The sequence below is a fragment of the Pristiophorus japonicus genome, chromosome 18, assembly GCF_044704955.1.
Source record: "Pristiophorus japonicus isolate sPriJap1 chromosome 18, sPriJap1.hap1, whole genome shotgun sequence".
Lineage (NCBI taxonomy): Eukaryota > Metazoa > Chordata > Chondrichthyes > Pristiophoridae > Pristiophorus > Pristiophorus japonicus.
In genome coordinates this window covers 54,631,152-54,650,532 of record NC_091994.1, presented here as the reverse complement: position 1 = coordinate 54,650,532, position 19,381 = coordinate 54,631,152, and the positions used below count along the sequence as shown (strand labels likewise).

The window sequence follows — 19,381 nt, the reverse complement described above, 5'->3', positions numbered from 1 at the left end:
CGGCACTGTTTCTGGCGCAGGGCCCTAGCTCCGCCCCCCCAATCGACTGGCGACGCCGTGCCAAGCCCTGGGAGAGGCATCACAGTGGCGAGATTCGGGGCAGATTTTTTAGGCGCCGTTTTCAGCCCATCTTTGGTGAGTGCGTCGAAAAAAGGGGTGGGCCTAATTTGAGCCCATTGAAACTAATGGATAGTTCCATTGTTTAGCGGACTACACTGTATATGGCACATTATATGATTCCTTCACATTTTCTCCTCTCCTGAAGGTAGTCAGTGACACTGATGATTTTACAAGGGCTGACCCTACACTGTCTCAGCCAAGTCTCCATTCATGCAAGTTTGGAAGCGAGCGTTGACCAGCTACTGGACTTGAGAGGGAAAGGCATCCCATTCAAGCCCAATCCTGTGCTGTCCTGTAATACATTAATGCAGGAGTTACTGGATCAGGAGCGAATCCTGATTAGGGGTGCTGGCGCATTACTAAAGCCAACCCGCCAGTGAGCAGCTAACCAGGAATCCAAGTTGGACTCGCTGCTCTGTGTGGCTCAGTTGGGGCTGAGAACAAGTCATATTTCAACAAGATTTCGAGAAACTGCCAAATCGTATGTGTCAGGTCACAGGTTGCTAGGAATTGAAGAGCCGTTGAGGATTTGAATGCTATGCTCATCTGCAGTGTCATTCTCTCCATGGTGGTGGTAGACTACAAAATGCTGCAGTACAGAGGGATCTGGGGGGGTCCTTGTGCATGAAACACAAAAAGTTAGTATGCAGGTACAGCAAGTAATCAGGAAGGCAAATGGAATGTTGGCCTTTATTGCAAGGGGCAGAGAGTATAAAAGCAGGGAAGTCCTGCTACAACTGTACATGGTATTGGTGAGACCACACCTGGAGTACTGCGTACAGTTTTGGTCTCCTTATTTAAAGAGGGATATATTTGCATTGGAGGCAGTTCAAAGATGGTTCACGAGGTTGATTCCTGAGATGAAGGGGTTTTCTTATGAAGAAATGTTGAGTATGTTGGGCCTATACTCACTTCACTGGAGTTTAGAAGAACGAGAGGTGATCTTATTGAAACGTATAAGATTCTGAGGGGGCTGGATAGGGTACACGCAGAAAAGATGTTTCCCCTCATGGGGGAACCAAGATCTAGGGGCCATAGTTTCAGAATAAGAGGTTGCCCATTTAAAACGGAAATGGGGAGGAATTTCTTCTCTCAGAGGGTCATGAATCTATGGAATTCTCTACCCCAGAGCTCTGTGGAGGCTGGGTCATTGAATATATTTAAGGTAGAAATGAACAGATTTTTGCAAGATAGGAGAGTGTAGGCTTATGGGGAGCAGGCAGAAAAGTGGAGTTGAGGCCGGGATTAGATCAGCCATGATCTTATTGAATGGCGGAGCAAGCTCGAGGGGCCAAATGGCCTACTCCTGCTCCTATTTCTTATGTTCTTATCACTCAATGTTAATAATATCTGATATCAGGGGATGATCCTTTTTGGGGACACCACTTATTACATGAAAGTCCTCTGGCAGAATGAGGGCAGACTGCACAAATACTGAAAATAAGACTTGCGGCCTCAATCACAAAATAACCTTCTTTCGGAGTGGGATGAAAAGAGATGTATTAATCTTGCGAAGCAATGCTCATACCTCCGCACTGCGGTAGACAGAAACCTGCAATGAATGGCTACAGAACACTGCGCATCATCGCTTGTCTCTTGTTACACCCCACATCTGGTAGAAACAGCCTCAGGGTATTTTGTATGGAACTTCCAGTCTGTGATTCCATGAAATTCCACTCCAGTATCATTAATGAGGCGGCACTGGGATGTTGGCAGCATGCCCCATTCATGGGGTCATGAGAAAGCAACCCCAGGGCACACCTCTAACCTGTAGCATTTGAGTAATCAACACAGCTACAAGGGTTTAGCGAACAGACTGGATAGAAAGATCTGGTCACATGCAGGTACAGCAAGCAATTAAGAAAGCAATTGGTATGTTGGTGACCTTTATTAAAAGAGAATTTGAGTATAAGAGTAAAGATGTCTTACTGCAATTATATAGGGTCCTGGGGAGCCCGCACCTGGAGTACTGAGTACAGTTTTGGTCTCCTTACCTAAGGAAGGATATACTTGCCATTGAGGTAGTGCAACAAAGGTTCACCAGACTGATTCCTGGGATGGGGGGATTGTTATTTGAGGAGAGATTGAGTAGACTAAGCCTATATTCGAGAGTTTAGAAGAATGAGGGGTGATCTCATTGAAACATACAAAATTCTTACAGGGCTTGACGGGGTGTGTATGGCAGGCAGGATGTTTCCTCTGGCTGGGGAGTCTGGAGCCCCACAGTCTCAGAATAAGGGGTCGGCCATTTATGACTGAGATGAGGAGAAACTTCTTCACTCAGCAGGTTGTGAATCTTGGGAATTTTCTACCCCAGAGGGCTGTGTGGGCTCAGTCTTTGAGTGTATTCAAGGCAGGGATTGATAAATTTTTGGCTATTAAAAGGAATCAAGGGATATGGGAACAGTGCAGGAAAGTGGAGTTGAGATAGAAGATCAGCCATGATCTCAGTGAATGGTGGAGCAGGCTTGAGGGGCCGAATGGCCTACTCCTGCTCCTAATTCTTATAGCGTGGAAGGGACCAGGACTTGGTTACAGGGAAAACCTGGGAGAAATGCTGAGAGTAACAGAGTTACAGGCCAGTTAGCAAACTAACTTTTATTCGAGTTATTTACTCAGGAAATTAATTACCATTAAAAAAATAGAATTGCCATTGAAATAGCACCTGTCACATCTCAGCATGTCGCAAAACATTTCATAGCCAATTAAGTATCTTTGAATCATAGTCACTACTATTTTGTAAGAAAACACCATAGCCAAATTGCACACAGCAAGATCCCACAAACACCAATGACAAATATGTTTTGGTGGTGTTGGTTGAGGGATGAATATCATAGAACCTTTAGAAACAGTAATTAGAGACAAATAGTCACTTGAACAAGTGTGGATTAATTAAGGAAAGCCAGCACGGATTTGTTAAAGGCAAATTGTGTTCAACCAACGTGATCGAGTTTTTGCATGAGGTAACAGAGAGGGTTGATGAGGGTAATGCGGTTGATGTGGTGTACATGGATTTTTAAAAGGCGTTCGACAAAGTGCCACATAATAGGTTGCCAACAAAAATGAAGCCCATGGAATAAAAGGGACAGTGGCAGCATGGATATGAAATTGGCTCAGTGACAGGAAAGTGAGAGTAGTGGTGAATGGTTGTTTTTTGGACTGGAGCAAGGTATACAGTGGCGTTCCCCAGGGTTGATTCGAGGACCACTGCTTTCTTCATATATATTAATGACTCGCATGTACAGGGCAGAATTTCAAAATTTGCAGATGACATAACTTGGAAGTACAGTGGACAGTGAGGAAAGGACATAGACAGGCTGGTGGAATGGGCGGACACGTGGCAGATGAAATTTAATGCAGAAAAGTACAAAGTGATACATTTTGGCAGAAAGAATGAGGAGAGACAATATAAACCAACGGATATAATCCTGAAAGGAGTGCATGAACAGAGAGACCAAGAGATATATGTGCACAAATCGCTGAAGGTGGCAGGACAGGTTGAGAAAGCAGTAAACAAAGCTTACGGGATCCTGGGCTTTGTGAATAGAAGTATAGAGTACAAAAGTGTGGAAATGATGATGAACCTGTAATAAAACACTGGTTCGGCCTCAACTGGAGTATTGTGTCCAATTCTGGGCACCGCACTTTAGGAAGGATGTGAAGGCCTTAGATGGTGCAGAAAAGATTTATGAGAATGATTCCAAGGATGAGGTACTTCAGTTATGTGGATAGACTGGAGAAGCTGGGGTTGTTCTCCTTGGACCAAAGGAGAGTGAGGGGTTTGGACAGCGTAGATAGAGAGAAACTGTTCCCTTTGGCAGAAGGGTCGAGAACCAGAGGACACAGATTTAAGGTGTTAGGTAAAAGAACCAAAGGCGACAGAAAATAAAACCTTTTTACGCAACAAGTGGTTAGGATCTGGATTGCACGGCCTGAAAGGGTGGTGGAGACAGACTCAATCACTGCTTTGAAAAGGGAGTTGGATAAGTACCTGAAGGAAAAAAATGTGCAGGGCTATGGGGAAAGGGCAGGGGAGTGGGACTAGCTGAAATGCTCTTGCAGAGAGCCGGCACGGACTCGACAGGCGGAATAGCCTTCTTCCGTGCTGTAACCATTCTATGATTCTATGAACCTAAAAGGGCAGAAGGGGCCATTTGGCCCATTATACTTGTGCTGGCTCTTTGAAAGAGCTAACCAATTCCACTGCTCTTTCTGCTGTTGGCCAAGGCATTGGGAGAACACTCTGTTCTTGCTGAAATAGTGTGTGGCATCTTTTGCATTCACCCGAGCAGGTAGACAGGGCCTCAGTTTAACATTTCATCTAAAAGACAGAACCACTGACAGTGTAGCACTTAAGTGGATCTATATCGAAAGAATAGGTTTAAAAAGAAACCTTTAACATCCATTTTAAAACTAACAGTAAAGCTGGTATTATCTGCTGGCCTAGTGGGTAAAGGCATCACCCGAGAGTAGCACTTAGCCTAACAGGCCAAAAGGACTAGGTCCATGCAAAGTCACTTGGTTGGAGTCATACCTAGCACAAAGGAAGATGGTTGTGATTGTTGGAGGTCAATCATCCCAGCCCCAGGATATCGCTGCAGGAGTTCCTCAGGGCAGTGTCCTAGGCCCAACCATCTTCAGCTGCTTCATCAATGACCTTCCCTCCATCATAAGGTCAGAAGTGGGGATGTTCGCTGATGACTGCACAGTGTTCAGTTCCATTCGCAACTCCTCAGATAATGAAGCACAAGTCAGGTGTGTGATGGAATAATCTCCACTTTGCCTGGATGAGTGCAGCTCCAACAACACAAGAAGCTAGACACCATCCAGGACAAAGCAGCCCGCTTGATCGGTACCCCATCCACCACCATCAATATTCGCTCCCTCCACCACCGACGAACCATGACTGCTGCAGTGTGCATCATCTACCAGGTACACTGCAGCAACTCGTTACGGCTTGTTCAGCAGCACCTCCTGGACTCGCGACCTTTATCGCTTAGAAGGACAAAGGCAACAGGCGCATGGGAACACTACCACCTCCACGTTCCCCTCCAAGTCACACACCATCCTGACTTGGAAATATATCGGCCATTCCTTCATCGTCGCTGGGTCAAAATCCTGGAACTGCTTCCCTAACAGCACTGTGGGAGTACCTCACCACAAGGAATGCAGCAGTTTCAAGGCGGCGGCTCACCACCACCTTCTCAAGGACAATTAGGGATGGGCAATAAATGCTGGCTTTGCCAGCAATCCCCACATCCTACGAACGAATAAAAAAAAAATTGCTGTTAGCCAGGGCAGTAATTGGTACAATTGGCCTCAGTGCCCTCAGCAGGGGCCGTCACTCCTGACTGCGATCCAACTACTGCTGCTGGAAAGTACAAGTCAAGCGAGAAGAGATTATCTGCGCTGCCCCTCAAGGCTAAAGAGCCCATTGATACTCCCTGTCTAGGCTCATGGAAGAATGGGCCCTGCAAGTGAATCTGCTGACATGCCCTAGCGAGAGTCAGTACCTCCAGGAGAAGAGTGATACAAGGGGGTTAAGGGAGATGGAGATAGTGAAGTTGTTCAGCATGGCAGACAGCAAGCCCCTCTCAGCCTCCCCTCCGCCCCCCAGTTCTCTGTTTGCTGCGTTGACGTAAGTAGGCACAGAACAGAGGTCAGGCACTGAGCTAGAGATGGATGAGAGAGAAAACCTGGAGAATCCAAAACCAGGCCCCCTTACAAACCTCCAGCAGCCCCCCACAGAAGGCTGAAGCAAGCAGGTCACTCTCTCAAACTGCCCACAATGTCTGACGATAAAGATTAGAGAGCTGCCATACAGCCATACTGTAGTGCTTTTCACTACCACGCCACCAGTGCCCCCAACACACTGCAAACAGAACACCCAACCTAACACTCCTCATCCATAGGCACAGGAGGTGGAGGCATTCTGGGCCACTGCAAAAACACACCTCACGACTCCGCACAATACCTTCAGGAATCTGGATTCAGAATGGGACACCCAACTTTAATACATTGGTTGAGTTGTCAGACCAAAACCGGGCATCTAAATTCTGTTACACACAGAGACCCATTAAACCACACATGCGTTTCCCCATGGAACCAAAACAGACTGCCTGATGCAACTGACATTAACACTCGCTCTCTCACCTACATTCACAACAATCATTCTAATACATTAAACATCTAGTAAACATTGGAGCAATACACATACAGACATAGATGTACATGATCAGAAAGATAGAATGGTCCTCACCGACAGGCACTGTCAATGATACTCACATCGACAATCACTAACACACACAACCACCCACACCCCGACACGCGCACACACACACACCCCCCACCCACCCCCGACACCCTGACACACACACACCTCCACCCTGACACACACACACACAACCCCATCCTGACACACACACACCCCCCCACCCTGACACACACACCCCCCCACCCTGACACACACACCCCCCCACCCTGACACACACACACACCCCCACCCTGACACACACACACACACACACCCCCCCACCCTGACATACACACCCCCCCACCCTGACATAGACACACACACACACCCCCCCACCCTGACATACACACACACACACCCCCCCACCCTGACATACACACACACACACACACACACCCCCACCCTGACACACACACACACACCCCCCCACCCTGACACACACACACACCCCACCACACACACACACCCCCACCCTGACACACACACACACCCTGACACACACCCCCCCCACCCTGACACACACACACCCCCTACCCTGACACACCCCCCCCCACCCTGACACACACACACACCCTACCCTGACACACACACACACCCTACCCTGACACACACACACACTCCCCCACCCTGACACACACACACACACTCCCCCACCCTGACACACACACACACACTCCCCCACCCTGACACACACACACACACTCCCCCACCCTGACACACACACACACACTCCCCCACCCTGACACACACACACACACTCCCCCACCCTGACACACACACACACACTCCCCCACCCTGACACACACACACACACTCCCCCACCCTGACACACACACACACACTCCCCCACCCTGACACACACACACACACTCCCCCACCCTGACACACACACACACCCCACCACACACACACACCCCCACCCTGACACACACACACACCCTGACACACACCCCCCCCACCCTGACACACACACACCCCCTACCCTGACACACCCCCCCCCCACCCTGACACACACCCTACCCTGACACACACACACACTCCCCCACCCTGACACACACACACACACTCCCCCACCCTGACACACACACACACACTCCCCCACCCTGACACACACACACACTCCCCCACCCTGACACACACACACACACTCCCCCACCCTGACACACACACACACACTCCCCCACCCTGACACACACACACACACACTCCCCCACCCTGACACACACACACACTCCCCCACCCTGACACACACACACACTCCCCCACCCTGACACACACACACACACTCCCCCACCCTGACACACACACACACACTCCCCCACCCTGACACACACACACACACCCCCACCCTGACACACACCCCCACCCTGACACACACACGCCCCCCCCCCACCCTGACACACACACGCCCACCCCCCCACCCTGACACACACACGCCCACCCCCCCACCCTGACACACACACACACACACACACGCCCCCACCCTGACACACACACACACACCCGCACCCTGACACACACACACCAACACTCACCCTGACACACACACCAACACTCACCCTGACACACACACCAACACTCACCCTGACACACACACCAACACCCTCACCCTGACACACACACCAACACCCTCACCCTGACACACACACCAACACCCACACCCACACACACCCTCTCCCTGACACACCCACACACACACCGAGACACACACACCAACACCCACACCCTGACACACCCCCCACCCTGACACACGCACACACCCCACCCTGACACACGCACACCCCCCCACCCTGACACACACACCCCCCCACCCTGACACACACACACACCCCCACCCTGACACACACACACCCCCCCACCCTGACATACACACACACCCCCCCACCCTGACATACACACACACACACCCCCCCACCCTGACATACACACACACACACACACACACCCCCACCCTGACACACACACACACACCCCCCCACCCTGACACACACACACACCCCACCACACACACACACACCCCACCACACACACACACACCCCACCCTGACACACACACACACCCTGACACACACGCCCCCCACCCTGACACACACCCACCCCCACCCTGACACACACACACACCCTACCCTGACACACACACACACACCCTACCCTGACACACACACACACCCTACCCTGACACACACACACACTCCCCCACCCTGACACACACACACACACTCCCCCACCCTGACACACACACACACACTCCCCCACCCTGACACACACACACACACTCCCCCACCCTGACACACACACACACACTCCCCCACCCTGACACACACACACACACTCCCCCACCCTGACACACACACACACACTCCCCCACCCTGACACACACACACACACACTCCCCCACCCTGACACACACACACACACTCCCCCACCCTGACACACACACACACACTCCCCCACCCTGACACACACACACACACTCCCCCACCCTGACACACACACACACACCCCCACCCTGACACACACACACACACCCCCACCCTGACACACACACACACCCTGACACACACACGCCCCCCCCCACCCTGACACACACACGCCCACCCCCCCACCCTGACACACACACGCCCACCCCCCCACCCTGACACACACACACACACGCCCCCACCCTGACACACACACACACACCCGCACCCTGACACACACACACCAACACTCACCCTGACACACACACCAACACTCACCCTGACACACACACCAACACCCTCACCCTGACACACACACCAACACCCTCACCCTGACACACACACCAACACCCTCACCCTGACACACACACCAACACCCACACCCACACACACACCCTCTCCCTGACACACCCACACACACACCGAGACACACACACCAACACCCACACCCTGACACACCCCCCACCCTGACACACGCACACCCCACCCTGACACACGCACACACCCCACCCTGACACACGCACACACCCCACCCTGACACACACACACCCCCTACCCTGACACACCCCCCCCCCACCCTGACACACACCCTACCCTGACACACACACACACTCCCCCACCCTGACACACACACACACACTCCCCCACCCTGACACACACACACACACTCCCCCACCCTGACACACACACACACTCCCCCACCCTGACACACACACACACACTCCCCCACCCTGACACACACACACACACTCCCCCACCCTGACACACACACACACACACTCCCCCACCCTGACACACACACACACTCCCCCACCCTGACACACACACACACTCCCCCACCCTGACACACACACACACACTCCCCCACCCTGACACACACACACACACTCCCCCACCCTGACACACACACACACACCCCCACCCTGACACACACCCCCACCCTGACACACACACGCCCCCCCCCCACCCTGACACACACACGCCCACCCCCCCACCCTGACACACACACGCCCACCCCCCCACCCTGACACACACACACACACACACACGCCCCCACCCTGACACACACACACACACCCGCACCCTGACACACACACACCAACACTCACCCTGACACACACACCAACACTCACCCTGACACACACACCAACACTCACCCTGACACACACACCAACACCCTCACCCTGACACACACACCAACACCCTCACCCTGACACACACACCAACACCCACACCCACACACACCCTCTCCCTGACACACCCACACACACACCGAGACACACACACCAACACCCACACCCTGACACACCCCCCACCCTGACACACGCACACACCCCACCCTGACACACGCACACCCCCCCACCCTGACACACACACCCCCCCACCCTGACACACACACACACCCCCACCCTGACACACACACACCCCCCCACCCTGACATACACACACACCCCCCCACCCTGACATACACACACACACACCCCCCCACCCTGACATACACACACACACACACACACACCCCCACCCTGACACACACACACACACCCCCCCACCCTGACACACACACACACCCCACCACACACACACACACCCCACCACACACACACACACCCCACCCTGACACACACACACACCCTGACACACACGCCCCCCACCCTGACACACACCCACCCCCACCCTGACACACACACACACCCTACCCTGACACACACACACACACCCTACCCTGACACACACACACACCCTACCCTGACACACACACACACTCCCCCACCCTGACACACACACACACACTCCCCCACCCTGACACACACACACACACTCCCCCACCCTGACACACACACACACACTCCCCCACCCTGACACACACACACACACTCCCCCACCCTGACACACACACACACACTCCCCCACCCTGACACACACACACACACTCCCCCACCCTGACACACACACACACACACTCCCCCACCCTGACACACACACACACACTCCCCCACCCTGACACACACACACACACTCCCCCACCCTGACACACACACACACACTCCCCCACCCTGACACACACACACACACCCCCACCCTGACACACACACACACACCCCCACCCTGACACACACACACACCCTGACACACACACGCCCCCCCCCACCCTGACACACACACGCCCACCCCCCCACCCTGACACACACACGCCCACCCCCCCACCCTGACACACACACACACACGCCCCCACCCTGACACACACACACACACCCGCACCCTGACACACACACACCAACACTCACCCTGACACACACACCAACACTCACCCTGACACACACACCAACACCCTCACCCTGACACACACACCAACACCCTCACCCTGACACACACACCAACACCCTCACCCTGACACACACACCAACACCCACACCCACACACACACCCTCTCCCTGACACACCCACACACACACCGAGACACACACACCAACACCCACACCCTGACACACCCCCCACCCTGACACACGCACACCCCACCCTGACACACGCACACACCCCACCCTGACACACGCACACACCCCACCCTGACACACGCACACACCCCACCCTGACACACGCACACACCCCACCCTGACACACGCACACACCCCACCCTGACACACGCACACACCCCACCCTGACACACGCACACACCCCACCCTGACACACGCACACACCCCACCCTGACACATACACACACACCCCCTACCCTGACACACACACACACACTCCCCCACCCTGACACACACACACACACTCCCCCACCCTGACACACACACACACACTCCCCCACCCTGACACACACACACACACCCCCACCCTGACACACACACGCCCCCCCCAACCACCCTGACACACACACGCCCACCCCCCCACCCTGACACACACACACACACGCCCCCCCCCACCCTGACACACACACACCCGCACCCTGACACACACACCAACACTCACCCTGACACACACACCAACACTCACCCTGACACACACACCAACACTCACCCTGACACACACACCAACACCCTCACCCTGACACACACACCAACACCCACACCCTGACACACACACCCTGACACACCCACACACACCCTCTCCCTGACACACCCACACACACACCGAGACACACACCAACACCCACACCCTGACACACACACCAACACCCACACCCTGACACACCCCCCACCCTGACACACGTACACACCCCACCCTGACACACGCACACACCCCACCCTGACACACGCACACACCCCACCCTGACACACTGACACACGCACTCACACCCTGACACACTGACACACGCACTCACACCCTGACACACACACACCCCACCCTGACACACACACACCCCACCCTGACACACACACACCCCACCCTGACACACACACACCCCACCCTGACACACACACACCCCCACCCTGACACACACACACCCCCACCCTGACACACACACACCCCCACCCTGACACACACACACCCCCACCCTGACACACACACACCCCCACCCTGACACACACACACCCCCACCCTGACACACACACACCCCCACCCTGACACACACACACCCCCACCCTGACACGCACACACGCCCACGCCCCCCCCCACCCTGGCACGCACACACGCCCCACCCCCATCCTGACACGCACACACCCCCACCCCCCATCCTGACACGCACACACGCCCCCCCCCCATCCTGACACGCACACACGCACCCCCCTACCCTGACACGCACACACGCACCCCCCCACCCTGACACGCACACAGGCACCCCCCCACCCTGACACGCACACACGCACCCCCCCACCCTGACACGCACACACGCACCCCCCCACCCTGACACGCACACACCCTGACACACACACACACACGCCCCCCCCACCCTGACACACACACACACCCACACCCTGACACACACACACCCTGACACACACACACCCACACCCTGACACACACACACCCACACCCTGACACACACACACCCACACCCTGACACTGACACACACACCCTGACACTGAGACATCCACACACACCCACAGACGCACGCACGCACCCTGACACACACACACCCGCCCCCCCCCCACCCTGACACACACCGACCCCCACCCTGACACACACACCGACCCCCACCCTGACACACACACACACCCCCCCCATCCTGACACACACACACACACCCCCCCCATCCTGACACACACACACCCACCCTGACACACACACACACACCCACCCTGACACACACACACACACCCACCCTGACACACACACACACCCCCACCCTGACACACACACACATACACACCCCCACCCTGACACACACACACACCCCCACCCTGACACACACACACACCCCCACCCTGACACACACACACACCCCCACCCTGACACACACACACACCCCCATCCTGACACACACACACACACCCCCACCCTGACACACACACACCCCCACCCTGACACACACACACACACACACCCACCCTGACACACACACACACACACCCCCACCCTGACACAAACACACATACACCCCCCCCCACCCTGACACAAACACACATACACCCCCCCCACCCTGACACACACACACACACACCCCCCCACCCTGACACACACCCACCCACCCTGACACACACCCACCCACCCTGACACACACACACCCACCCTGACACACACACACACACACCCTGACACACACACACACCCCCACCCTGACACACACACACACCCCCACCCTGACACACACACACACCCCCACCCTGACACACACACACACCCCCACCCTGACACACACACACACCCCCACCCTGACACACACACACACACCCCCACCCTGACACACACACACACACCCCCACCCTGACACACACACACACACACCCCCACCCTGACACACACACACACACACCCCCACCCTGACACACACACACACCCCCACCCTGACACACACACACATACACCCCCCCCACCCTGACACACACACATACACCCCCCCCACCCTGACACACACACACACACACCCCACCCTGACACACACCCCCCCACCCTGACACACACACACCCACCCTGACACACACACACCCACCCACCCTGACACACACACACACCCCCACCCTGACACACACACACACCCCCACCCTGACACACACACACACCCCCACCCTGACACACACACACACCCCCACCCTGACACACACACACACCCCCACCCTGACACACACACACACCCCCACCCTGACACACACACACACCCCCACCCTGACACACACACACACCCCCACCCTGACACACACACACACCCCCACCCTGACACACACACACACACACCCACCCTGACACACACACACACACACCCTGACACACACACACACACCCACCCTGACACACACACACATACACACCCCCACCCTGACACACACACACATACACACCCCCACCCTGACACACACACACACCCCCACCCTGACACACACACACACCCCCACCCCCATCCTGACACACACACACACACACACCCCCATCCTGACACACACACACACACACACCCCCATCCTGACACACACACACACACACCCCCACCCTGACACACACACACCCCCACCCTGACACACACACACACATACACCCCCCCCACCCTGACACACACACACCCCCCACCCTGACACACACACCGCCCCACCCTGCCACACACACACACACCCCCCCACCCTGACACACACACACACCCCCCCCACCCTGACACACACACACACACCCCCCCCACCCTGACACACACACACACACACACCCCCCCCACCCTGACACACACACACACACACCCCCACCCTGACACACACACACCCCCACCCTGACACACACACACACATACACCCCCCCCACCCTGACACACACACACCCCCCACCCTGACACACACACCGCCCCACCCTGACACACACACACACACACACACACACCCTGACACACACACACACCCCCACCCTGACACACACACACACCCCCACCCTGACACACACACACACCCCCACCCTGACACACACACACACCCCCACCCTGACACACACACACACACCCCCACCCTGACACACACACACACACCCCCACCCTGACACACACACACACACACCCCCACCCTGACACACACACACACACACACCCACCCTGACACACACACACACCCCCACCCTGACACACACACACACCCCCACCCTGACACACACACACATACACCCCCCCCACCCTGACACACACACATACACCCCCCCCACCCTGACACACACACACACACACCCCACCCTGACACACACCCCCCCACCCTGACACACACACACCCACCCTGACACACACACACACACCCACCCTGACACACACACACACCCCCACCCTGACACACACACACACCCCCACCCTGACACACACACACACCCCCACCCTGACACACACACACACCCCCACCCTGACACACACACACACCCCCACCCTGACACACACACACACCCCCACCCTGACACACACACACACCCCCACCCTGACACACACACACCCCCACCCTGACACACACACACACACACCCACCCTGACACACACACACACACACCCACCCTGACACACACACACACACCCACCCTGACACACACACACATACACACCCCCACCCTGACACACACACACATACACACCCCCACCCTGACACACACACACACCCCCACCCTGACACACACACACACCCCCACCCCCATCCTGACACACACACACACACACACCCCCATCCTGACACACACACACCCCCATCCTGACACACACACACACACACCCCCACCCTGACACACACACACCCCCACCCTGACACACACACACACATACACCCCCCCCACCCTGACACACACACACCCCCCACCCTGACACACACACCGCCCCACCCTGCCACACACACACACACACCCCCACCCTGACACACACACACACCCCCCCCACCCTGACACACACACACACACCCCCCCCACCCTGACACACACACACACACACACCCCCCCCACCCTGACACACACACACACACACCCCCACCCTGACACACACACACCCCCACCCTGACACACACACACACATACACCCCCCCCACCCTGACACACACACACCCCCCACCCTGACACACACACCGCCCCACCCTGACACACACACACACACCCCCCCACCCTGACACACACACACACACCCCCCCACCCTGACACACACACACACCCCCCCACCCACCCTGACACACACACACACACCACCCCCACCCTGACACACACACACACACACACCCCCCCCACCCTGACACACACACACACACACACCCCCCCCACCCTGACACACACACACACACCCCCCCCACCCTGACACACACACACACACACACCCCCCCCACCCTGACACACACACACACACCCCCCCACCCTGACACACACACACACACCCCCCCACCCTGACACACACACACACACCCCCCCACCCTGACACACACACACACCCCCCCACCCCGACACACACACACACACACACACCCCCACCCTGACACACACACACACACCCCCCACCCTGACACACACACACACCCCCCCCCCACCCTGACACACACACACACACCCCCCCCCCACCCTGACACACACACACACACCCCCCCCCCACCCTGACACACACACACACACCCCCCCCCCACCCTGACACACACACACACACCCCCCCCCACCCTGACACACACACACACACACCCCCCCCCACCCTGACACACACACACACACACACCCCCACCCTGACACACACACACCCCCCCCACCCTGACACACACACACCCCCCCCACCCTGACACACACACACACACACCCCCCCCACCCTGACACACACACACACACACACCCCCCACCCTGACACACACACACACACATACACCCCCCCACCCTGACACACACACACACACCCCCCCCACCCTGACACACACACACACACATACACCCCCCCACCCTGACACACACACACACCCCCCCCACCCTGACACACACACACACACCCCCCCCCACCCTGACACACACACACACACACACCCCCCCCACCCTGACACACACACACACACACCCCCCCCCACCCTGACACACACACATACACCCCCCCACCCTGACACACACACACACACACCCCCACCCTGACACACACACACACACATACACCCCCCCACCCTGACACACACACACACCCCCCCCACCCTGACACACACACACACACCCCCCCCCACCCTGACACACACACACACACACACCCCCCCCACCCTGACACACACACACACACACCCCCCCCCACCCTGACACACATACACCCCCCCACCCTGACACACACACACACACACCCCCACCCTGACACACACACACACACCCCCCCCACCCTGACACACACACACACACACAACACACCCCCCACCCTGACACACACACACACACCCCCCCCCCACCCTGACACACACACACACACACCCCCCCCCCCACCCTGACACACACCCACCCTGACACACACACACACACACGGACAGCCAGCGACAGACACACTGACAGACATTTACCATGACGGACACGGCCTGCTCCCTACCTGTGTGCGCGTAGGACACGGGCACCTTCCAGATGCTGATGTGGGCCGTGACCGAGGCGAAATATTTGCCGAAGGCGAGCGGCAGGAGGAGGCGGCTGAAGTAGCGCGGCGGCAACTCCCCGGCCGCGGGGATGTTCCAGGCGCGGATGAGCGGCGGCAGGAAGGCACAGATGGAGAGGATGTGGAAGAGCGACACGGTGACCGGGTACGGGAAGTTGTTGAGGATCACCTTGTTGATGACGTTGCCGCCTGAGCTGACGGTGTACCAGCAGAGGCAGAGGGTGAACACCCGCAACCCGTCCCGCACCACCGACTGCCGCCGCTCCGCCATTTTACCTCGCGCCGCCCCGTCAGCACCGCGCCACCACGTCGCCCCGCCGTCACTGCGTCATCACATCACCGCCCCCTCATTAATATACATGTCCCGAGCAGCCCCTGCAAAAGAATAACTTGCATTTTTATAGCGCCTTTCACGACCACCAAACGTTTCAAAGCGCTTTACAGTCACTGAAGTACTTCTGGAATGTAGTCACTATTGTAATGTTGGAAATGCAGCAGGCAATTTGCGCACAGCAAACTCCCACAGACAGCGATGCGATGATAAAAATCTGCTTTTTTTGTTATATTGGCCTTTGAAATAGAGCCATGTGATCTTTTGCAGCGGTCAGCGTCTCATCCAAAAGAAGTCATCTCCGACAGTGCGGCGCTCCCTCTGTACGGCAGCGGAACTTGAACCCACAACCTTCTGACTCAGAGGCAAGTGGAGTGTGCTGCCCCTTGAACCACAGGCCTCATGATCATTAAAGACTTGCCTCCAACTAATTGCCACAACAAGACACACACGCACACCTGAATAACTTCCATAATTCACCCCAGGCACTTATTAATAACAACAGAGCCACATCCTTTTAATAAATACGAGAAATAGGAATGCAGGCTACGTGGCGGGACTATAATGTGGGTGTTTGTGGACGTTAAGACTATCCCAGATTGCCACATCTACCTTGAGACACTCTGGTTCAGAGTCCTTGAGCAGAAGTGTGAATGAGGAGACACTCTGGAAACACAGTAGGGAGGGGCAGGAATTTCTGGATAGTTTTCTCCAATCACACCTGAGAGAAAAATGTGGGAAGTGGAGCATATGACTGTCACGCAACAAGGACGGAACTGAGTGGGGTTAGAGGAGGTCGTCCCGCAGAGATTGACTCCATTAAACAGACACAATATCAGTCCATTAGCATGACCCTGAGCTTCCAGTCGCCTGTCACTTTAATCCCCCATTCCATTCCGATTCCGACATCTCCGTCCTCGGCCTCCTACAGGATTGCTACCAATGCCACGTGTTAGTCAGAGTAGGAATCACAGGATAGCTCAGATGAATACATGGCTTGAGCAGTGGTGCAGCAGGGAGGGATTCAAATTCCTGGGGCATTGAAACCGGTTCTGGGGGAGGTGGGACTAGTACAAACTGGACAGTCTGCACCGGGGCAGGACCGGAACCAATGTCCTAGAGGGAGTGTTTGCGAGGAGTTAAACTAATATGGCAGGGGGATGGGAACCTATGCAGGGAGACAGAGTGAAATAAAATTAAGATAGAAGCAAAAGATAGAAAGGAGAATAGTAAAAGTGGAGGGCAGAGAAACCCAAGGCAAAAAACAAAAAGGGCCACTTTACAGCAAAATTCTAAAGGGTCAAAGTGTGTTAAAAAGACAAGCCTGAAGGCTCTGTGCCCCAAGCGAGGAGTATTCGGAATAAGGTGGACAAATTAACTGCGCAGACAGCAGTTGACGGATACGATGTGATTGGCATCACGGAGACATGGCTCCAGGGTGACCAAGGCTGGGAACTCAACATCCAGGGGTATTTCAACATTTAGAAAGGATAGACAGAGAGGAAAAGGAGGCGGGGTGGAGTTGCTGGTT

At 55.9% G+C, this 19,381-nt stretch overlaps 1 protein-coding gene across 2 annotated transcripts in view; it reads right to left on the bottom strand.

The window, feature by feature from the left end:
* Window positions 1-17,802, bottom strand: part of slc35e1 (solute carrier family 35 member E1) — an 80,779-nt gene extending 62,977 nt beyond the window's left edge. For both annotated transcript variants that reach the window (XR_011587613.1, XM_070860063.1), the window contains exon 1: window positions 17,460-17,802. Coding sequence is in view for 1 of the 2 variants with exons in the window: in XM_070860063.1 (XP_070716164.1) it covers window positions 17,460-17,790 (331 nt within the window). In the remaining variant the exon portion in view is untranslated. The remainder of the gene's footprint in view (window positions 1-17,459) is intronic.
* Window positions 17,803-19,381: the final 1,579 nt, after the last annotated feature.